This window comes from Chlamydotis macqueenii, chromosome 3 (genome assembly GCF_036417535.1).
Source record: "Chlamydotis macqueenii isolate bChlMac1 chromosome 3, bChlMac1.mat, whole genome shotgun sequence".
Classification (NCBI taxonomy): Eukaryota; Metazoa; Chordata; class Aves; order Otidiformes; family Otididae; genus Chlamydotis; species Chlamydotis macqueenii.
Window position 1 is genome coordinate 126,745,457 of NC_141558.1, and position 23,373 is coordinate 126,768,829.

The 23,373-nt window shown below is 39.2% G+C and overlaps 1 protein-coding gene across 6 annotated transcripts in view; it reads left to right on the forward strand.

Moving 5' to 3' along the window:
• RALGAPA2 (Ral GTPase activating protein catalytic subunit alpha 2) overlaps positions 1–23,373 on the forward strand; it is a 121,811-nt gene that overhangs the window by 25,321 nt on the left and 73,117 nt on the right. For 5 of the 6 annotated variants that reach the window (XM_086744341.1, XM_086744343.1, XM_086744344.1 and 2 more), the window contains exons 9-24: positions 1,076–1,275; positions 2,904–3,134; positions 5,232–5,405; positions 6,316–6,453; positions 7,025–7,173; positions 7,601–7,712; positions 8,497–8,734; positions 9,290–9,454; positions 12,276–12,416; positions 12,814–12,951; positions 13,503–13,600; positions 14,612–14,702; positions 14,844–15,020; positions 16,727–16,920; positions 17,420–17,518; positions 17,784–17,939. In XM_086744341.1, coding sequence (XP_086600467.1) covers positions 1,076–1,275; positions 2,904–3,134; positions 5,232–5,405; positions 6,316–6,453; positions 7,025–7,173; positions 7,601–7,712; positions 8,497–8,734; positions 9,290–9,454; positions 12,276–12,416; positions 12,814–12,951; positions 13,503–13,600; positions 14,612–14,702; positions 14,844–15,020; positions 16,727–16,920; positions 17,420–17,518; positions 17,784–17,939 — 2,501 coding nt within the window. The remainder of the gene's footprint in view (positions 1–1,075; positions 1,276–2,903; positions 3,135–5,231; positions 5,406–6,315; positions 6,454–7,024; positions 7,174–7,600; positions 7,713–8,496; positions 8,735–9,289; positions 9,455–12,275; positions 12,417–12,813; positions 12,952–13,502; positions 13,601–14,611; positions 14,703–14,843; positions 15,021–16,726; positions 16,921–17,419; positions 17,519–17,783; positions 17,940–23,373) is intronic. The other variant, XM_086744342.1, reaches the window with a different exon arrangement.

Genomic DNA, 23,373 nt, shown 5'->3' on the forward strand with positions numbered 1-23,373 from the left:
TCCGAAGGACATTTCCAGCATTTATACCGAGTGAGCGAGGACTCTGTGATGTGTGATGATGACAGAACGTGCTCTCTGACAGGATTTTTTAAAGAATCAGCAAGCTGCCCACGTGTGAGGGAGTAGCTAGCTAACTTACTCTTATTTTACTTCTCGTTTCCTTGTAGAGAAAATGAGCACGAAGGGCCAAACAAAAGGAAATGGAGATGTGCATCTACAGTTTTAGGATTAAGGGCATGTTATTTCAGAAGCACTCACATTTTTCCTGATTTTCTACTGAATTATGTACTGGAGTCCATAGGAATGATGGTGTTAATCCTCACCTGATGTACTGCGGCCTCATCTTCATCATCCTTCCCCTCCCTCCTCTGACTTTTAACTCCTGTCCTTTGCAGTTTTAACATTTAGCGTCTAACATCACCTCAGTGCCACTTCAACTGTGTTGTTCACAACTAAAGCCCAGGTCTTCCGTGTTTCTCGGCTGTGTGCAAGTGATTGTTCCCTAAATTGAAGCATCTGAATGAGTTATGATCCAACCTGTCTCCCTTTGGTGATCTTCCACTTCTTCCCATGTGTTTCCTTTCTTTTATTCCAGCTTGTGCGGTGTTCTTTGCACCTGTTAACTTATCTTTCCAGTGCGCTCAGTATCCTTTTTCTTCTTCATCTTCGCACTATAGAGTGTTCCAGCCTTGTGATCTCTTTCTCACTGTACTTTATTAATAAAGCTCTGTGAAACGTTTGAATTAACTTACATTGCTATAGTAACTGTTCTTTGTTTCAGATTTTGCCCTTCTTTTTGCGGCCCTTCTCCTTTGCTTTCCTTTGTTTTATGTGATACAAATTATAACCTTCAGGAAAGATCTGTGCTTTTATGTTCTTGCTTTTCTTTAGGAGTAATAAAATTATGGAGGACTGTAAGCATTAATATAATAAGAGCAAGTCAGTCATCGCATCTGTTATTTCATATGAAGAAAATGTTTGTGACATATTCAATATGTTTAACTGGAGTCTGGAAGCAATTGCAGTTCTTTTTAAGATCAGATTTTCTTTATATCTTCTCTTTTTATCTTACCAGATATTCCTGATGTAAGACCAAGACCTGTATACATTACTGCGACACGAAACAATGAAAATGTCTATAGCACAAAAATCCCGTATATGGCAGCTCGAGTTGTTTTTATTAAGTGGCTTGTTACCTTCTTTCTTGAAAAGAAATACTTAACTGCTGTTCAGAATACAAAAAATGGAGGAGAAATGCTCCCTAAAATTATTCAGGTGTGCTTTAAAGTTTACCTCTTTTCTTATCTACATGCTAACCTTGCAAGTGATCACAATGCACCGACAGCTGGAGCATGAAAGAAATGCTATGGCTGAGTGAATAAATGATGTACTTGATTATTTGATCGTTTATTTTCCTTTGATGAGGGAGGGAATCTCCAAGGGAAACCCTTTAGTAGTTTACTAGAAATTATTTTTCTCATAGCTGTATGCCTTACCAGCTTCATAGTATTATGCTTAGACTTTTGGGATTTCATCTGTAAACTGTCAAACCTATTTGTACGCTGGACCATTTCCCAACAACATCAAAGGCTGCTTTGTTTTCCTCTTGATTATAGCAGCTGTTTACAATGAGATATTGGAAAAGTATTTCACTTTCACATTGTTGGTTGGGACTTCTGTAGCATTAGGAGCCTCATAATGAATTTTATAGAAATAGATGCTTTTTCTTTTAAGAGACTCGCCAGCTTCCTGTTAAAAATCAGTGTCGGTTCTGTTTTCTTGAATCATAGGTCAGTGTCAGATCTGGATTCAGTGGAAAAGCATACATTAACTATTATGGTAGAGCTGTTTATTTTCATGTCAATTGTTTTTGGAGTTCTTCATTGTAGAAGTTTGAGGCTGTAAACCAGCTAAGTGTAGCTTACCTCCTGAAAGTGCTTTTTTTTTTTTTGTTGATCTCTTCTTTCTCATTGGAAATTCCACCTTTTGTATAAACTGTTATGCTATTCCAACAGACATAGCCTGAAAATTTTTCTTTTCACTGAATTTTATAGACAGCTGTCACCCAATGAATACGCAGGTTGCATAAAGGTATTGCTGCCCCCAAAATGGAATCTGGCCAAAAATTACCGCTTAGCTGAAGCTGTGTGCCGGCTTTTGGCACATGTTGACTTCTTAGTGGTTTGGAAGTTCACTAACTGCAGCCTGTGCCCCGCTGGAGTGGCTGAATCTTACCAAAAATGTTGATTGTGAAGAGAAGTAGAGATGTTACTGCTGCTCTGTTGCTGCTCACGTGGTCGAAGAGAGGGCAGCCTTACTAATGTAAACATAAAGCCGAACTGCCTCTGGGCAATGCTTTGAGTTAGTGGAAGTTGAGGTTCTTTTTTTTGATAACTCAAAACCAATTTTTAGTGTTCTGTCTTCTCCTGACTGGATCATTTTAGCCAGACATGGTTTGAGACATTGCAAAAATATGTGCAATGCCAGCGCTAAACCTGGCAAAGAGATGTCAGGAGTAATAATGTGCAAGAGTGTGAGCCGCGTATAGTGGTATGATCCGTCTTTTCCCAAAAAAGAACAGACTTCGAGATTCCTGGCCACTCTGTCTGTGCCTTCCTCTGCTCCCACCACTGCACCCCTCCGTGTTTTTTTGTCTTACGGAGTGGAAAGTCAGCTGTCCTGGGCTGGTGGGCAGCCTGTATGAACTCTACATCGTGCAAAGCATATGACCAAATTCTTCCTTGGATCAAGTAGTAGACTGAAAATTGCACTTCCTGACCGCTGGTATTTCAGTGTGTTGGGTGAAAAAAAGCACTAGTATCTTGAGTTCTGCGTAAGTATTCCAGGTTTTTGGTGTACGCTATTTCGGTTGTTTAATTAGGCCTGCGTTTTCTTCTCTGTAGACTGTTGGTGTTGTGAACCAAGATAAAAATGGAGAGCTGGAAACCAGTACGTCTTACGCAAGTGAGCAGGACAGAAGCCATTCTAACAGCAGTACCTTGTCTGACAGGAGGCTCAGCAATTCCAGCCTCTGCAGCATCGAAGAGCAGCACCGCACCGTCTACGAGATGGTGCAGAGAATCCTGTTATCCACACGAGGATACGTTAACTTTGTTAATGAGGTGTTTCGACAAGTAAGTGTGTACGTTTAGATGCTGTTGTGTGGGTTTTTTTTAAAGGAAATGTCATGGTTAGGAGAAAGCACACTACAAAGGCTGCTGCTCGGGTAACTGGTCAAACTTGATGCTAATCACGCCAGCACCCTTTTAGCTTGGAGTCCTTCCTGGGTCTAATTTTGACAACAAAATGATGACATTTTTATAGGAACTGAAGCTTGTTGCTGATGCCAGGTGGCACCATGTCTTATTTGAAAGGGCTGCTTTCTTTGTTCTTGATCTTATGGTAATTTGACTATTTTGCTATTAGCTTGCAAATTTATTTGGATTAGTAAGATTCTTGTTTGTGTGATCAATGTCAGCATTTAGCATCTATTTGAACACTGGTTGCTTTTAGTAGTATTTTTCATTAATTTGACATCTTTTCAATTGTTTGGGATAAAAATAAAAATACATATGGACCTACTGGAGAGTCCCAAACTTTTCTCTTTTTTAAAATCTGGTACCAAGGTAGAAATTGATTGAGGCAGCAGTTCCAGGTCACAGGAATGTGCAGAAGATACTGTCCAGCAGCTGAGTGAGCACTCGTGCTTTACTACGAAGCATCTTGTCTGGCATGGTTTAGGAACTCATTGTGCCAGTGCTTTCCAGTGGGACGGATGGCACTTTGACAGGAAGGAGCAAGTCTATGTATGTTAGAACATCTGTGGCATGCTGCCCTCTCCTGGGCTCTGTTCAGAGTATGTCAGGTTAGACCGGCTTCCGGGGAACAAAGGCTGATGTGGTGCGGTGCTTTTGTATTTATTCAGTGTGATCAGTGTTCAGAAATTGAAACAGGTAACGGTATTTGGATCATTTTTGTGTTTATCTCTCCCTTACAGGAATCTCACTAGTCACTCTGAATTCCTTTTTGCTGCCCTACTTCTTAGCCTTTCTGAAAGCATTCCGCGTAGTTCCCATTCATCCCGCTGATGAGCTGCTGTTTCTCTAATACTCTAGCAGTTGGCTTCTGGCTTTTTCAGTTTCTACATCCTTAATAAGTTGACACTGTCAATGAAGACATTTTCAGAGGTTTCCCATACTTGCTGTATGGCATACTTAAGCTTGCTTTTGCTAACCCTTCAGTCTCTGTTGAAATCTGCTGTTGGATGTTGCACTCCATACTAACTAGAGACAAGGTAGCGTACTGTGCTGCAAAGCTTTCCCCCAACCTGAGCAAGATACCTTTGTAATGGTTTTACAGCTAACGAGGGTGTAGGCAATGCTATAGTGTTTGACCCTGTTAATCGTGGAGAGTGGGTAATCTCTTCACAGTTGAAAGGACCTTAGTATGAGAAATGTGTTTTCATCCTTTTCAGTGTTTTTATAATACAATGCATATTGATACAATTTTTTGTTCAAAATATGCTTTTGTGTATCAGATGACATTTTCAGACATTGACGTCTGTGCTTGTTCATTGCAGTGCAAAGGTCTTCTGTCACTTTTTTTTCAGTCTCCTACGATCTCCCAAAATGCGGGGAAGCAACCAGGCTAGCCTTTCTAAGCTTTTGGAGAGGACATCTTTACAGAATGATTCCCAAAGACAGATAGTGACTAGCGTGCTGAAAATACATTCATTGTGTTGATTTCCAAAACTGTAGTGAGAAAGGTTTGAATGCCAGCCACTCCTATCCTCATCACAACTTACTGTCTTGTGTCTGTCTACGCTTGCTGAAATGGCATTTCACGTTGCGTGCTGCTGATGTCGTGTGAAGTCGCCTTCTCCAGAAAGTGTAGCGTAGCACCAGAGTTGAATCTGGCAGACCTCTATGGCTAGTGAGATGAATCAATCTGAAGTTAGAGAGCTTGCAAGGAGCAAAGCAACCTGCTTGGTTTTGTCTGAACAAATACAACGTGGAAGTAGTTTGGAACTAATAGTTACGGAATTGTGAATGGTGTAGGTATATGTAGGTAGGCTGTTGCTTAATCGTAATTCCTTCTAGTAGAGACATAAAATTATGTATCCTTTCTTTTTTAAGCCGTGTTATTTATGGGTGGTGATGTGAGGGTGTGGTTATGTATGCGCGTACATCTATGTCCTCTATATAGTAAAATGAGTTAACTTTTCCATTTAGGCTTTTTTATTGCCGCCTTCTGATGTGTCTGCAACACGAAAAGTGGTTAAGGTATATCGCAAGTGGATATTGCAAGAGAAGCCTGTGTTCATGGAGGAGCCAGACAAAAAGGAAGACAGCCAGGATGCTGTTGTCAGCTTAGAGGATTCCTCAGTGCAAACGGATGGTAAACATGTATGGTATCCGTGTTATTACTTTATTCTCTTCGCCTACAATATATGACTTCAGTTTTAAACTTGCTTTCTAAATGAGCAGCAATTTAAAAAATGTGTGGAGAATCAAGATTTAAAAAAATCCTTTTATTTAAGGACTCAAAAATTAAATAAATACTGAGTGTTCAGTAGCACTTACGGAGTGTAAGGAAAGATTGCAGCTGCTTTGAAAAACATAATTTGTTGATTATTCCTTGCCTATACAAATATAATAGCAAGAACTTAATGGAAGAAATACTAATAGGTTCTGCAGTGTTAAAATTTACACTATCTGTTGGCCTAGTACGTGCAGGACTATTTCCTTTTGGTGGTGGTTACTTAAGCATTTGACAACATGTACTAATTTGTATATGCTGGATGAAATATTTGTGTTCAGACATCTTAATCTGGAAAATTGAAGTGAAGGTACAAATTCTGTGCATCATCTTTTTAATATCCTGTATTGAACCGTCGCTAAAGGTTGACTTCAACACTTGTCGCTGTGAAGCTACTTAAAGGGAAATTTTGTTGTACTGAGAAAGAAGTTGGAGTTGTAAAAACATCATGAGTATTAGAAGGTTTTGACAGATTATTTTTGTAGAGGATTTATAGTTTTGCAAGGCTTAAATTCAAATATTACTACTATCAGTGACTACAAAATATGATATAAAATATTTTAAATAACATAGATCTTAAAACTTTTATGAACCTTTAAATTCCATATACAGTCTGTTTGTTCCGAGGTTAAGAAATAATAAACTTGAATTCCTTGCTGAAATGAATGTAGGACATGACAGTTCTCCCTTTTTTGCTTTTGACTTTTTAAATGATTTAGAATAAATATGGACATACTCCTTTCTGCTTTGTCACTAATTGAGTCATGTTTTTGAAAGCTTTCCTCTGACCATTCAGGACATAAGCGCTCATCCAGCTGGGGAAGAACATACTCCTTTACCAGTGCTGTTAACAGAGGATGTGTGTTAGAAGACGAGGACAAAAATGTTAAAGCTGGCGCTCAAGCTGCGTTGCAGGTGTGCTGTACAGAAAGGTTACAAGGCTGTAGCTTACATAATCACATAACTTACACTACGGATTATAACACAGTCTCTGAGTTTAAGGAAAACAGCTATGATAGTTTTTCTAAGATACGATTTGGACTTGATTTACAGTGTTTTAAAAAATCTATATTAAAGCTTGTGACCATGTCTTAGAGCCAGAAATCTGTATTTTAAGAGAGAAGGTTCATTTTTTTTTATACTGTGGGTACTAGGAATTAATCAGAACTGTCCATTTGCTTTCGTTGAACCTCATTTATTTGAAACATTGGTGTTGCTCAAGCATATAATGCCAGGAAATGTGTAGCTGTTGGAACAGTACTCTTGCCTGATGGAATAGTAGAGATAACTACAAAACCCATACTGTCTAACACATGCCTTTGTGGGTCTGTAATGCCATGTGGCTTTTTGCTAGAATGATATAGAAAAATCAAATGCTCTAAGGAAAGTGAAAGCTTTGACTGGAGGAGGACAAGTATTTTACTGTAAGTCTTGACATTTTTATTCCTGAAACTATGTAAACTGACTGTAAATGCCTGTCTTGAAGGTATTCTTGACAAACTCTGCGAATGTTTTCTTATTGGAACCATGCATTGAAGTTCCTGTGCTTCTGAAGGAGCAAGTGGATGCTTGCAAAGCAGTTCTGAGTATCTTTCGGCGCATGATAATGGAGCTGTCAATGAATAAAAAGACATGGTAAGCTTAATTTGTTCTGCATCATTTAAGAGAAAATTATCAACATTTAAACTTTGAGAGAATTTATTGGATAGGGAAAAGACTGACTTTCTCAGGGGCAGACCTTACTGCAGAAATTACGCTTGTGACTTGCCTCTGAATCGATTTGTGAGACTGCAGATTCTGATGAGTCTGCATCATTTTGCTCTCTGACTTCAAGGTTCTGGCTGGTATTTCCATTCCTGACTTCACCTTCTCAAAAATTCTTTTTTACAGTCCATGGCCAACTAATGTTATTTTGCAAATGATCTGTGAAGTCTGAGGTGTGATCACATTATCAATAAGTAAGGCTTACTGGAGAATTGAGATGGTTTTTTGGTACGTGAGAATTAACAAGTGCAATTAATAGAACGTGTGAACAGAAAGTAAAATTTTGTTTTGAAACCAGGGAACAGATGTTACAGATACTCCTCAGAATAACAGAAGCTGTGATGCAGAAGCCGAAAGAGAACCAAATAAAGGATACCTTTGCTCAAAGCATGTCGGGATTACTTTTCCGAGTGAGTGGGATTTTGTTTTTTTTTTTTTTTTTTTTTTGTTTGCTTGGTTGGGTTTCTTTATGTTGGTTTTTCATTAATTACCCATAGTGTTAGTTAAGTACTGTTGTACAGTACTATGAAACCTACTTGTAAAACATGACAAAACTCTCCTTTGCAGTAATACAAGTAATTATTTTGTAAACTGTCCCTAACAGAGGGAGACAGATTGATTTGATCTGTTCTTCAGGGCTCTGTTACAAACCGTGGTAGAACAGGCAGGCACACAGTCTCTTGGGGAGATTCCTCAGTGAGTATCTCCAAAGCGTAAGCCTGATGTTACTGTTTTCCTAGAGTTCAGCTGGCAAGTCAAACCTGAGTCACACTGAATGAGATGAAAACACTTACATTTCATATGGTGCTTTACATGCTCAGCTCTAGTGTGGCAGGCATAGCTCAGTCACCAAAACCATTCTGTAGGTGTAGGGGACAGTTCTTCATTCTATTATTATTATTATTATACACAGTGTATTATTTCAGTTTACCAGAGAACACGTACACCACTTGAAACGTATGTTTCGGAATTTTTACGTTTCCTTAGTCAGTAACTTTCACAATTATTTACCCACTGATTTCTGGGAATGTTTTTTTTTAATGAAAAATAGCTGTGCATAATATCTGTGCGTCACGAATAATCAATGCTAATATGCAGGTCAGTGTTGACTTCATCAGCATCCAGGTTGGTGTTGGTGTGCTGAATTAATCTTGACAGAAACGCATGAACTGTCACTTGTTTCTTTCCTCTCAGACCCTCATTGTGGCTTGGATCAGAGCAAACCTGAGCGTTTACATTTCCCGGGAGCTATGGGATGAGCTGCTCGGTGTTCTGTCTGCCCTGACAGACTGGGAGGAGCTCATAAACGAGTGGGCCAATATCATGGACTCTCTAACAGCGGTGCTGGCAAGAACTGTGTATGGGGTGGAAATGACAAACCTACCCTTGGATAAGCTCAGTGAACAAAAAGAAAAAAAGCAGAGAGGAAAAGGTTAGTCTCTGTGCTGCCCTGTTTTTTGTATCAGACGTGTTAAATATTTAAGCTTAAACTTAAAAATTAATTTATTTTAATCTAACATTAAATACTACTTAATCTAGTGTAAGAACCCGTTTAATCAACTGTGAAGTGCTTTGGATTTACGTATTCTCATCCTTCGTTGTAGGAGGAAAGGTAATTGGGGTCAATAGGAGACAGCTATTTAGCAGCTTTTAGTACACGCTCAACATCAGTCCTTTCTGTGTAGTGGGAATGAAACATGGTTTCCTGGGCTGGAGTTTGGCATAGTCATCGATGTAAAAATTATTTTCCATGTGTTTTTATTAAACTTTATTAATTACAATATTTTAGCTATGTTTATGTGCCACCTTGCAATTGATGCACATAGTTGAAGCAGTGATTGTTTTCTAATAAAAGTAAAAATTCATGTATGTGTTTTAAAAGATTAATATTTTTCATGACTGAGTGCTTGTAAGTCCATTTGTACTTCAAGAAAAATACATGCCAAAGCATACAATGCTAGAGAATGTTGTTTTCTTTGTCTCTAAGGTGGCATTTTAGAGCCTCAGAAGACAGCTGTAGTGGGAAGATCTTTTTCATTAAGCTGGAAAAGTCATCCTGAAGTTGTGGAGCCAATGAGATTCAGAAGTGCTACGACCTCTGGAGCCCCAGGAGTTGAGAAAGCAAGAAATATTGTTCGTCAAAGAGCAACAGGTTAGACCGTAACTAAATTCTTGTGTTCCCAAACACTCAGTAACACTTATGTTTTAAATCTGCCTCTGAGTTATGGCTACTTCCAAAAGTCATGAGACTTAATAATTAAATGTCTAAGCAGGGATGTTGTGTACCTGTGTCTAGATGTCTTGGCCCTGCTAGCAACGTGAATAAAGAATCAAAGTATTTTGGGAAATTCTAAATATATACTTTTAATTACATTATGTTTAATTGCAAGTTAGTCATGTGCAAGTTACGGTGTTTTGTAAAGAAAAACAAGTGAAGTGCATTCATATTTTTATCAATTCATAGGAAAGCATTTATTAACATCAGTCAGGTAATACATATTGCTTCTGAGCTTTCCTACAGCTAGCTATCTACTGTGAGCGCAAGGTAAACCAGATATTTAATAAACTATTTCATCCTTTCTTATTCGCTTTATTTGCTTTCTTTTTGTTAGCATGATGAGGTATGTATACTTTTCCTTTTTCTCTCATGTTTACTTCTGGAAAGAAGAAAACAGGAGAAAGGAGAACGGAGGTGAGGAATGATGGAGGAATGTCTGAGAGCACAGGCATTGAACAGATAGCTGATTCTTCAAGTATTTCAGCAGCCTGAATTTGATCTCTCTTTTTTTTTTTTTTTTTTTGACGGTACCGTGTTTCTGTTCCAATTCAATGGGCTATGGATTAAAAGTCTCCATAGAAAATCTCCTGCTTTTGAATAGGAGATATTTGGCTGCATAGCTTCCTTCCTCATCCGTAATGGATTTAGTTGTGTTTCTTACCAGGAAAACTGGAAGGTGATTTAGTATGTTCTTGTTTGTGGCCACAGGCTTCAGAACTAAGCCACAGGCTTCAGAACTAAGCCACAGGCTTCAGAACTAAGCCACAGTCTTCAGCTTAGATCACAAAACATTTTGTCAATGGAGTCAATTCATTCTTTGTGTCTGTTTTATTTTTAAATTCAGTGAGTTCCTGTTTGTGCTCCAGTGGAGGATTCTGTCTTTCTTCTGCTACAGCATTTCTCCCCTAGACTTCTCACCAGAGCAGTAGAGAGAGCCTGGAAGTATTGATCAACATGAGCTTTACTTGGTTGTGTGCATTCAGATTAAAGGAACTTCTAGCTTTAGTAAGAAAAGCTTTTTTTTGGTAGGGAGCAAGTAGATTGTCAGGTAGGAGAATGAACTTCATGTGTAAAAAGCCCTCAGTTTCATTTTATGTTTCATGGTTATAAAAAACAGAGAATTATCCTGGCTTTCGTGGCATTTGTGATCATCAATGGCTCCCAGATCAGCAGGTGCAAAGAAGTTTTATATTTGCACATGCAAGTATAACAAATAATAATTTTGACTATATAAAATGTATATCCCTTTTCCAATGTAAGACTCTTCAGAAACACGAAACTCAGCTACCAAGCCTCCAGAGGTGTCACCTTTCAGAATGAAGTGTAGCAGTCCCCGAGGTGAATACAGAAGCCAGAGCTGTTCGTGGGAGGACTGTATTTAGCAGAGTGGACGTTTTGGGAAAAGTGTCTCCTACTGGAGGCTTTGTAAAAATCCCTTATATTCTCCCTCTTATATTTAGAAGCAACAAAAACCCCCTAAGTCAACATACAAATACCAGATCACCTCTCGCTTCCAGGTGAGACTTTCTTTTGATCTGCTGCTTGTATCTGGAGTTACAAGAGCAGAGCATTTCTGCAGCAGCGGAGATTCTTTTGCCCACTACCCTGCTTGAGTATTTTTGCTTCCTCCTTCCTCCCCTCTGTCTTCTAAGTGTCAGCATTGACATTGCTGGGTACAAGAAGAGAAACTGCACCGTGAAGAAATTTTTTTTTTTTCCCTAATCAATTTCTGTTAGATACTTCTGTAATTCAGCATAAATTTTGGCAATACAATTGATGATAAATTGTTGGTTTTCTCTAAAGGAGACTTCAGGCTTATGACAACTGGATATTAATCCATAAAATACCAAGTTTTAAATGATGTTAGCCTCTAGAGCATTAGCCACCCTGGAAAGTGTTTGTCTAGTGGCCTTTCTTTTTCTAACAGTGAACTCATTTTAAGTGCTACTATTTTGAAGAGTAATTTCATAAGAGATGCATTCAAACCTCACTTATCTTCTACTTGCCCTTGTGGTGACTTAAGAACTCCAAAAACTTTCATGTAACTTGCGTCCCTTTCATCATCCTGTTCAGAAATGTGGAAAGCAGGGCTCGGTACCCCAAAACCAGAGCCCACAGGATAATTCAGGGTGTAAGGAACTTCATCCTCCTGCTCAAAGTGGGCTCAGCTGTCCATCAGACAAGAGTACTCAGGGCTTTGTCCAGTCTGGAGTTGGGATCTCTAGTTTTAAAAGCAAAACCAGAGGCAGCTGCTATTTTTGAGAAGCACACTATCCCACTTTTCAGATGAAAACGGAGGTGAATGAATGTAAGAGCAGGGCAGCATTGCTAGTAGAGGGGAATTTGAATGTTTTCCATTCTTTATTTTTGAGCTGCATGTGCTGCTGCAGATAGTTCCATGAAAAGAAAACAGAGTAAGTGGAATTAGCCCAGAGATAGGAATCATATGCTGTCAAAATGAAACATTCCACATCGTGGAACTGCTGTAATTCAGAAATCACTGGTTATTGCACTTTCAGTGTGTGAGATACAGTCGCATGTTATTAACTTGCAGCTTACAGAAAATACTTCTGGGCTTCATGTTGTAAAACTATTTTTTTCAAAAGCTTGGTGTTTCATTGTATCATGACATTCAAAACTCCAAATAGTTAACTGTGTTTTCTGACATAATTATTGCTTTATTTTTCCCTGGAAGCTAAGCGAAGCCAGTCTATCAGCAACTGTGTTCATCTTTCTGAGGCTTTGCCAGCTACTAAAAGCGTACCTCTTCTGCTTCACACTGTGAGCTCTCTCTTACCTGGTATCTCTTACACTTCTTGCTCTCACAGGCTGTCAGGTACTGTACTTTAAAGTCATCTTTTATATAAATGTTCTTTATATTTTTACAACACTGTCTGTCTACTCCCTTTCTGTCCAGTTGATTATTCTGTAGTAATGTGGAATGAGATGTGTTGCACTGGTTCCGTTTCCTGTGCCCCAGATCTGTTCATAACATGGCGTTAAGTAATATTGTTAGCCATTACATCTCTCTCTCAACTTTGCCATTTTTCTAAGGATATTTTATAAAACTTAAATTATAACTTCCGTAACTAGGAGTTACATTCTAATTTTGTGACTTGGGAGTTTTAAATACTTAAATGGATCACTTTTTCATATAGCTTTCTTAGGTAAGTTCACATGTGTATGTAATTCTGAGGTCAGGCAAATATTTTGTGTTTTAATTAAATCAACAGAAGTTGAAGAATCTCAACAGCTGGAAAATTCAACAGGGACAGAAGCTGCGGGCCTGTTTGGAGACCAAGAGCAGCAGCTAACTCGAAGTAGCAGCACATCAGATATTACAGATCAGTTTCCATCTGATTTTTTCCAAGGTATTTTTGGTTAAATATAGTGATACTGTACTTCAGAAGAAAAAAGTGTTGAGACTGTTCACTGTCATAAATGCTGCTCTTACCTACTTTGATTTCCAGCTCTATTCTAAAATGTTTTTAATCTCATTTTCTTAGTAAATGTACTGTTGGTAGCTTGATGAAAGAACTGTTTTTGAGAAGTTACAGACCACAAATGCAGGACATGACCTTTTATAAAGCAGGGCAGTTAAAGATGAAACCTTTGAATGTATGGATTTTGTATGTAACTCTTAAATTTTATTTATTTATTTATTTATTTTAAAAATCTGGCTTGCATTTAAATTTTGTATATTCAAGCTAACAGTTCTACTTCTTTTCCTATCGTGTAAGTATGTTAAGCTTATAGAGGATTTTTCAAAACATCTTGTATTCCATCTTAGTGTTGCATTACTTCACTTAGCTGTAAGTATAAGAAGCGTACCTGTGAATGTAACTGAAATTTTCATATAATTTGCTATGTACTTTGGTCCCACAAATGTCTATATTTCTTGTTTACTTTCTAAAACTTCTAGGTAAAAAGGCTGGCAGTTCTCACGATTTAACTTCTTCAGACTCCAAATCAGCTCAGGAAAATAAGGAATGTACAAAGAAGGAACATGAAGCTGAGCAAGTAAGGCAAAATAGACAGTGATTATTGATAGGATTCTAACAATGTTTTATTTCTAATCAAATGCCTTTTAGGATTTAGAAACTCTAGCAACTGGAAGTCTGAAAAATTTTTCATAATTTCTAGTACGGAATGTGGAATTGAGCTGTAGCTGTTCACTTGGTATGATCAGTCTGTGTCTCCTGATCTTGTCGGATGCTTATGCAGTTTTGTGTCATCGGCTACATTCTAGTCTTATACCAGACTTTTGTGCTTTTTTTAATATGAAACATAAGCAATAAGTTCATAACTTTTTAAATATAAATAATTAATGGCTATTATAGAGCTATAGTACACTGGAATAAATGTTTGATGGTTTAAAGTGCCTGGGCCCAGTTGGGCCCAGTCGGCCGCCAGGCGGGAGGCCAGAGGGTGAGGCCTGCAAGGCCAACAAGGCTTGCGCCTCCCCCTCTCTGCCCCCCATCAGCATTTTCGCATCTTCACTTTTTTTTTTTTTTTTTCTGTTTTCCCCTTCTTAAATCTGTTATCGCAGAGGCGTTATCATGGGACATTCTGCTACCAATTGGCTGGGCTCTGGCCAGCAGCGGGTCTGCCCTAGGCGCGGCCGAGTCCATTGAACAAAGGGGAAACTTCTAGAAGCTTCTTACAGAAGCTGCCACTGTAGCCCGCCCCCCACTAAACAAAACCAGGACAGAGATGACTACTAATTTCTTCCTGAAAGATTTTAAAAGTGTAAACTTTTAAAAGTATGGAATTCTTTCATGTTTGTGGAAAAACGTAAGTAAAGTCCTGCTTGTTGGTGTGAAAACTGAATTTAAGAAAGGGAGGATAAAGACTGAAATTGAAATCATGATGATTTTCCTTAGAACACTTAGATATTTGGGTAGTCTAAATATTCATGAAAATTACTTGACTGAATTGTCATTGATTTCTTGTATGTATCTCGTATTTGCTAAAATAAGATGTAGTTCTCAAAACTGTAATAAGCTGAGATTATTTTTTTTTTCTCTGAAGGTACTAGTACGAAGAAGCAGTAGTACAGCTGAATTAGATTTGAAAGCAGACTTGCAGCAATCACATGGAAATTATAGAGAAAGAGAAAAAAGTGAGTTCCAAGAAATACAGTATTTTTCTTAAGTGCAGCAATTGAAATCAGTGTCATAATTTTGCCTTGTTACAGATATATTAGCCACTTAGCTCATCATGCTTTGCTAATGTAGTCTTTAAAATCCTCTTCTTGCTTTAGGTGAAAGCATTAGCAGTGACACATCCATTGGCTATAATAATGAAGTAGAGATTGCACTTGTCCCCTGGCAAGCTTCTGAAGACGACCATGAAGTTAATGCGCCGGCAGATGTTTGTGTGGATCCTGATGCTCCTCGCTGGCTTCAGCTTAGTCCTTCAGATACTGCAAATTTAACCGGTATTGTAGTCCAGAAAGTGTATTTACTATTTTAGATTTTTATCTCAAAAATGAGTTTATACAGTTCAGTTTGCTTATTAAAAATATGTTTCCTTTGGCATATATCACCAAATTTTGTGCAGGATGTTCATTCAAAAATGAGATCAGAACGCCCAGAGGTTAAGGAATTTGGATAATCACATTGAAACTGACATAGGTGCCAATAAATTGTGATCCAGAAAGCGATCACACAGTTGAAAACACTTGGGTTGCTTACTGCGTCAAATTACTACTAAACAGCAGAGACGTGATAGTGGATCACTTGTGTTCTCTTAGCCTGCCCCAGTATTCAAGTAAAATAAATTTATATTTACATTGATAATTTTATTTCGTAGCAGAATGGTCTAAAGAAATTACTTGCTATCTATTTTGACTTGATAGGAAATAACTGGTTAATTTACGATAAATTCTCTCATCTTAATTCTGTTACCCTCCTTATTTATACTTCAAAGTACACAATGCCTATGCTTCGGAAGGATGTGTTAAGTGGCATTCTAGGCAGAGTTAATTCGGAAGTAAAAGTCCTTTACTTTTTCATTTTACTTATAGTATATTTAACATACACAACAGTGATGATTATTTATTGAAATATTTTGATTCTTTGCAGTTTATGAAAGTACCTTCCCATCTAAAAATGAGTTAGAAATGCAATTTCAATAACTTAATGCAGTTTCATGTGGAACTATCTTATAGGCTGGTTTTGCTAGCAGATATATGGTTTCAAGGATTTTTTTCATGTTCACTTTTTCTTTGAAATATTTCTGATCAGTGAACCAGCACACTTAGTTCAACAGTTCAGACTGCCATTTATTTTTAAAAATAAATTCAGGCAAATGTAACAGCGTCTGAAATGGCTTTTATTTTGCTAATCTTCCTTCAGTCCTGGGAGTACACAAGTTATTTCTCTGTTCCTGTGTAGAGGTTTCCTGCAGCTTTCCTCAAAACGTTGGTTGCTGAGCACTGCAGGGTGCCCTGCTGGACCGTAGGTCTGACTCTGCCTCGGGCAGCTGCGCAGCTTTCCCTGCTCCAGCAAAAGCTCTTGGCATTAAAACTTACACTTCAATATGGCATTTTTCTTCTACTGTTCAGGTATATTAATTCCATTATCCTGACAGTCTTCACAAAGCTCTGCTTTCCTCCTCAGTTGATGTACTGCTGTCGTCTCAGGATACTGCAGTATCATAAAATGATACTGCCTGACCGTATTCTTCCCCCCTAGTAGTGCATGCTTTTTAGTTCCTTTGTTCGGTTCCATTTCCAGGTCATTTTATATCATGTGATCTTAAAGAAAGGACTCTTAACAATAGAAATATTGCTGTGAAAGCCAGTTATTGATGGAGTAAATCTCTCCGAGTACCTGAATGTTCCATTTAACCGCGTTTGCCTCCCTGCTTAAAAAAACTAACCCTTGAATGGGGGCAATCTGTCTGATATAAAACTGATCCATAGCCGTGTCATCTCCATGTAGAAGGGCCTTTAGTTGGCATTTTCTACATTTTTGTTTTTTCTTTGAGTTATGTGCTAGCTAGAAAAAGAGATGATTTGGTGAGAGAATACTTTGGAGATGAAAGACAGTTAGAAGGAGCAGTGTTCCTGGTTTGCTGACAAAGTTTATACTGTACACTGCATTCCCAATTCATGGAAACTTAACTTTTTTAACTTTACAGACAGTAGTGAATTCCTTGCTGATGACTGCAGTATAATTGCTGGTGGAAGCCTTATCGGTTGGCACCCTGATTCTGCTGCTGTGTTATGGAGGAGGATCTTGGGAATTCTTGGAGATGTGAACAATATACAGTCACCTAAAATCCATGCAAAAGTTTTTGGGTATCTTTATGAGTTGTGGTATAAACTTGCAAAGGTATTGTATATGATACTTACATCTAATGATAATGATTCTTCTTTTCTTGTGAAAATTAGTGTTAAATTTGGTTTAGTGTCAGCATCTGGAACATAATAAGCATGAGATTTGGAGGATTCTGTCATAAAGAAAGATAATCTTGTTTGATTTCTAGTAGATATCCCCGATAGACAATGTTCCTGTTCCACGACAAAAGAATTTAGATTAGTTAATTTAAACGGGATGAGGAAACAGTAGCACATTGAATAGAAGTAAACGATAGAATACTGCAAATGTTTTTATTCAGTGTAAAAGCCCCCACGGTGTGATCTGAACTGGTAGTGTTTGTTTAGGCTGTGGGGAAGCACTACAGAACACACTTTTCTGGTAGTTTGGCTTAAGTATAGTGCAGGGTGTAGTGCCTTTAAAGTAAATAAAGTGAAAAAGTAGCAATACGAAATAAAGAGCATTAAGAAAGTAAGCAATCAGTTTTATTAACTGTTTTCTTTAAAAACATTAGATACGGGACAACCTTGCTATAAGTGTGGACAATCAGTCTACTCCCTCTCCTCCCGTCTTAATTCCTCCTCTCAGAATATTTGCATCATGGTTGTTCAAGGTAAGTTACTTCTAAAATTTTCCCACATTAGTATTTTCTTCTATATCAGTACTGAATTTGTTTGTGTTCAGTTGCATTGTTTTTTTTATTTTTACAATCACTGCTGGCTACGAAGACTAATAAACTCCAAAGACTATTTGGACTGGAATCTCTTTTGATAAATATGGAACAGGTTTGCTTTATGGAAAATCTGCTTAAGATACAGTTTTGTGTTAGCTGGCTACTAGGAAAAGAAGTAATAATACAATGTTTTTGCTCTTTTCAGGCAACCACCTTGCCAAATGAATACAAGGAGGGCAAACTGCAGGCATACAGGCTGATCTGCGCTATGATGACTAGGCGTCAAGATGTTCTGCCAAATTCTGATTTCCTGGTTCATTTTTATTTTGTGATGCACCTTGGCTTAACAAGTGAAGACCAGGTACAAGATTCACTTGATAAAAAGAAATTAATTTATTACTGTGTGCTGATGGAAATGTCTGTTTTTTCATGTTTGAAGGTCTGACGGAGAAAGGAAGCAATGCTTTGCAGCAACCGTTGCGTGAAATTATCCTGTGTAGGCTGTCTTTAACTCTCTTTAGATTACGTAGTCCTGACGTTCTCATTGCTTTCCCAGTTACAGGTTTTTAAACGAGAGCTACTTGTTTGTGACTTACTGTCACAACTGCCTCACAGACACTTGTTGATGTTTCTTTCTCGTTTCTCGACATTCCTGAGGAATAATCTCAGTGATGAGTTTCTGTCCCTCTGCATTGCACGATTAGTAGCTGGGTCAAGCTGGTCATGTTAAAAACACCCAGTTAATACCAAGTCTTGAGCTACACTGTGTGCTTGACCAGGATATTTAAACTTTGGTTCTGGCAAAGGGGGAGCCTTGTGCCTGACAGCCCTGCCGCGTTCCTGTATGAGCTGTGATGCTGTGGAGTCAGTGCTTCCAGAGCACCTGCTGGAGCTGGGCTATTGTTCACACGATTTACAACTGCAGAGAGACAGTGCTTACTGTCAGCTCACGTTACGTATCGTGAGGTAAAATGCTAGACGTGATCTTGGGCAAAGGAGGGGCTGCTGAGAGTTTTATGTTAATTTACGAGCAGTGTCTGCTCTCAGCACGCCCTTTTGAGTGCCCTGTGCCGTTGCTTGCAAGGACGTCCTCAAAAATTAGAATTAACATTATCCTTTCCAGACTTCTCCCCTTCAAGTTTAGTCCTTCAGAGGATGTTTCAAACTGTCATGCCAGCTCGTTTTAACTGGTGCAAAGTGGACTGAAGGGAGAACTGAGGCAGGAGGTTATCTTATCACTGTAAGCAAGAGGTGCTGCCAAAACACTCTGTTTCTGTGGATAAGTGTTGTATCTATGTCTCTGTGTCCTGGGATGGCCTAATTAGTGCAGTATTCAGTGGGAGATGAGGCAAAGACGTAACCTGTTGAGATGCAAGAAGATTACTGGGCCACAGAAACAGCTAAATACGAAAAACTGTAAGAAATACTCTTTTGTTTAAATAGAGAATATCTAAAAACTTTTCCGTGTTTTTATAGCTGTAGGAGTGAGTTTTCTTCCTTAAAATAGAGCCTAATGAAAGCTAGAGCAGTGCTGTGGATGCCAGCAGAGGGCACACAGACCCCTTCGTAAATCCTGTGGTGGTCACTTCTGCTTCTTCCGAGCGTTCTCTCTGGTCCCTTCAGTAAGCCAGGCAGGAAGAGACTTGCGCAGGTTTGGTTATTTCTGAACATGAAAGCGAGAAATAATGAATTATTACCAGACTACTGCCCTCTGAATCTCATTTCCTCTCCTGAAAAGTTAGAGCACTTGGAAAATCTTCCTTTTAAATAGATAATGGAGGAAAAAAAAAAAAAAGAATAGAAAGGAAAGGATTTTCTTCTGGAAAAACTTAGTCCTGGCTGCTGCTGAAACTTAGAAAAAAAACAGAAGCATCTGCCATTTATAAAGCACAGATGGGGAAAAATAAAAGTAGTGGCAACTCCCCTTTTTGCCACTCTCAATAAGTTACCTGCGAGTAATGAAGAGCTTGGTACTCTTTAATTTCATTAGTGCCATTCAGATGTCAGGCAGTGTAGCACTGCTCGGTGTGCAGAGTAACTTTGTTCCCCTACAAAAAAAAAGACTGTATGATAACACCCACTGTGATCAGATCCCCTGAATTTTAAAAACCACACAGCATTAAATCCTCTCACATAAAGCACACAACTCGAGAAACTTTAAAGCCTGATGTAGACCGGATATATTTTTTTTTAAAAAGTCCCTTTTATATTTGAAAAAACAGAGACCCTTAGATCCATGTAGCAGCCACTGCCAACACCGGGCTGTAGGGATGGAAAATATCAGTAATTTTAAGACCTAAATTGTTTTCATCTACACATTTCTGTGAAATGGCTAGATTTTCAGAGGTGTTCAGCTGTCGGCAGTTCCTTTTTTTTTTTTTTGTAAGCTAAACAGTGCTCTGTGTTTTGAAATCTGACTGCTTCCTGGAGAACCAATTACTGCATAGAAACTGGGAGATTTTTAAAATGTGGAGTTGGTTGTTGTCGAGCTGTTTTTTTACCCTGACAGTTCCACAGATTTTAAGCTTCTTGCTGCTGTGCATGTTAGATTTCAGTCCTTGTGCAGAGTTACAACCCAGAAGTTAAAGATGATGAAGTGAAGAGTGTGTAGTGAAGGCAGACCCCCCATCGCACATCGGTCCAGGGTTTCCTAGATGTTGTGCGCACTGCTGCTGCTCTTTTGTTCTTCCTTGCCTTGCTCCATTTTGCTATTTTTGCCTCTTGGTGGCACACTTGACCACAAGTTTTCTCTTACTGTCCTCTGGATTTGGTTTCCTTAGCTATGAACCTAGTTGGGATATTAACTCACGGTGCTTTGGAGCTCGGGTTCTCGTGCAACGTGTTGATAGGAACCGTGATTCTTACGCCCGTTTCTGTATTTCCAGTATGATTAGCATCAAGGTTCTTGATGGGTGTTCAGACTCGTCAGACAGTTTGCATGCTGGGGGTAAACGTGCTGTAACCAGAGATGCAGGAGTGCGCTGTATGAGGCAGAAGTGCTGCCTCCGATTTGTAGAAACAGTAGCAAAGCGCAGAGTGTGCATTGCGAAGTGCTTTGCTGTTGCTGGGTCTCACAGCTTCCCGTAAGAAACGGGATGATTACAATGACGGCAACGCAGTACTAGTACTGATTTTGTGGGTTTTGTACGTCTTAGTGATTTGGGGTATATGTTCTTACCTGATAAACTTCTTATAAAAGAGGGTGCGATATCATGAGGCACAGGGATCGCTGGAACATGGATCCTAGTTCTTCGCCCCGCTGCAGAATCCTCCCGCCAAAGCGTGGTTTCTGGGATTCAAGTTATTGCGTACCAAAATAAGCTTTGGTGTGAATTTTGGTACAGATTGTTTTTATTTGCTAAGCACAAGCACAAATTTCTCGCTCTTAAGGAACATTAACAAGAGAGAGGAGGGGGTGTGATTCTCATGGGGGAATTTTCCTTCCATAGCTGGCTATGTAATTTTAAAAGATTACGGTCAGAAACCTCTTTAACCTGAATATGGTTATCAATATTTTAGTTAGCATCAGAAATGTTTCTTTGAAATGTAATTCCCTTTCCACTCCCCCCTTAAGGAGGTTATGAGTGTGCCAGATTTCTGCTCTACTGTGTAGATTTTGGTGTTGATAGAAAAACAAAATAATACACTTTTGAATATGGCTATAAATTAATACAATGTTATTCGCAGCAAGTGCAGTCTAACTCTGCAGACCTGTCTCGTGGGATACAGAAAAGAGCAATGGAAGGGTGTATTTTACAGAAAGCTCCCACAGCACTCGGAGTTCAAGATGTAGCAATTAGCTTAGCAGATGAGAAAGGAGTGAGGTAATGAGCTGCATCTAATTTGTCCATGTGAAAGTGTCTAACCACAAACAGCTCTGTAGGAAGAGGTGAACAATTCTCTGCAACAATTGCATCACCTTTTCAGGTGGGAGAAGTCATTGCGTGAACGGCAATATGGAGTGAGTCACAGTCTGGTGTTGCAGTTACTTCCAGCTTGCAAAGGGGCCTGAGGTCGGGGCAAGCGACCGTCTGCGTGATGATGGTTCTCCTGTGCCACTCAAGTCAGTGGACGTTTTTCTGATGCTGTAGTGAGCCCAGGTTTTCTCCTGCACTTTTTACGAATGAAGTTCTGCGAGGCTCGCTACCTCCCTTCCCTGACCTCCAATGTAAAGGAAAGTGAATTTGGATGTTTGCTACCGGGCCCTGGGTTAGTGAAGGTAGTGCACCTGCGGTTGCTCCAGTTCCTCATACAGATTATAGAAAATCATGACATCTTCCCGGAGTGTGATTTTTTAGGAGTGTGCCCCCACGATGTGCTTTGAGTGCTCTGGAAAAGTGTTGACAGGACATTTCCAGTCAAGACAAAAATAGAAATGCCAGGGTCTCACAGGAAATCCTGCATACCTTCTGCTCACTCGTAGTAGGATAAATTGGGAGTGCTGGAGAAAAACAGATGCTGGGATTGACTGGAAGAAAGAGAGAACCAGGTGATGTCCAGTGTAGGATAGGAGCTGTGTGTTCTGTAGCAATTTTGGAAGTTTTGTTCTTTTTTTTTTTGGTCATACTTTTGTTCTTTCTGAATTACTTCCATCCCTGCCAAATTTCTGTTTTGTAGTTGTTGTCTCTTCTGTATTCCCAGCAGTATCTTGCTGGAGTGCCTAAGCTTGTAAGCTCCTTTGTGAGGATTTTCTGAACTCTGTCCAGAATAGAAATGGAGATTTTTGAAATAGAGGCAACATGTCTTTTCCTTCCAATTTGCTCACCCCTTTTCTTCCACCTCTCCAGTCATTGTAGCTTTGGGATCTCCTGAAGTGAATTTCTCTGTTAACGTGCCGCTGCAGTGCAACGCTGTCTCATCGTCCATCATCCTTAGCTCTCTGGTTGACTTCCTCCTTTCCCTCTGCGTATTTCAGCTGGACTGCATCTTCAGGATCCTTCCTTTTCCCTCTGTGCGCAGTTGTGCATCTCTCCTTCAGACATCTTCAACTCCTTGCTTAGCTTTTATCTTTTAAGCAGGGTCACATGATAAATTCTGAGAGTGACTGTTTTACGCAAAAGTTTAAAGTATTGGCCATTTTTTGGCATGTTCTAATAAAAATGCACAAAACGATCCCTTGTCCTCTGCGTGTGTTCCTCCATCTCGACAACTGATAGAGTGGGCAGGGTGAAGTGAAAAGCGCGGAGTGCTGCTAATTGCCAGCTCAGGTGGAGGGCCTGCCTTCCTGCTGTGCTGCCGGGGCGGTTGGGAGGAACCTGTGCGGTGGCACGAAGTCACCTCGCCATTTCAAGCAGTGCCGTGGCCTGGTAACTGTGTTGTCAGTACCCTTACCCATGCTCTACAAACGCCGTGTTATTCTGGTTTTTAGTGTCTCTTCCTATTGCACCCCGGTCACGAGGTACTTTAGCAAATATATCTTTTTTTGGAGGTTAGATTTAAACGATAGATTGAAATGAGTTCTTCTGACAAACTAAACCTGTGCTTTGAGGGTGTCAAAATACTTCACAAATGTTTATTGGAACTTTTATTTTTGGCTAATTAACTCTTACCTAAAATGTAATGATAGCTGGCAAAACTTGGAATAAGTAAATGGAAATGTTTGTTCCTTTAAAATAAAAAAGGAAAATGAAGGATTTAGCACTTAAGTCTTGTGTAAATTAATAATCTTTCCTGGGCTGTAAATTTCAGCCTCTAATGAGGTGTGTCTCAGTGAAGAACAGAGTGAACTTTAAGTGAAAAATCCATGTTGTCCCTGTTGAGGGACAATTGGAAACGTGCTAAAGGCAGATGGCAGG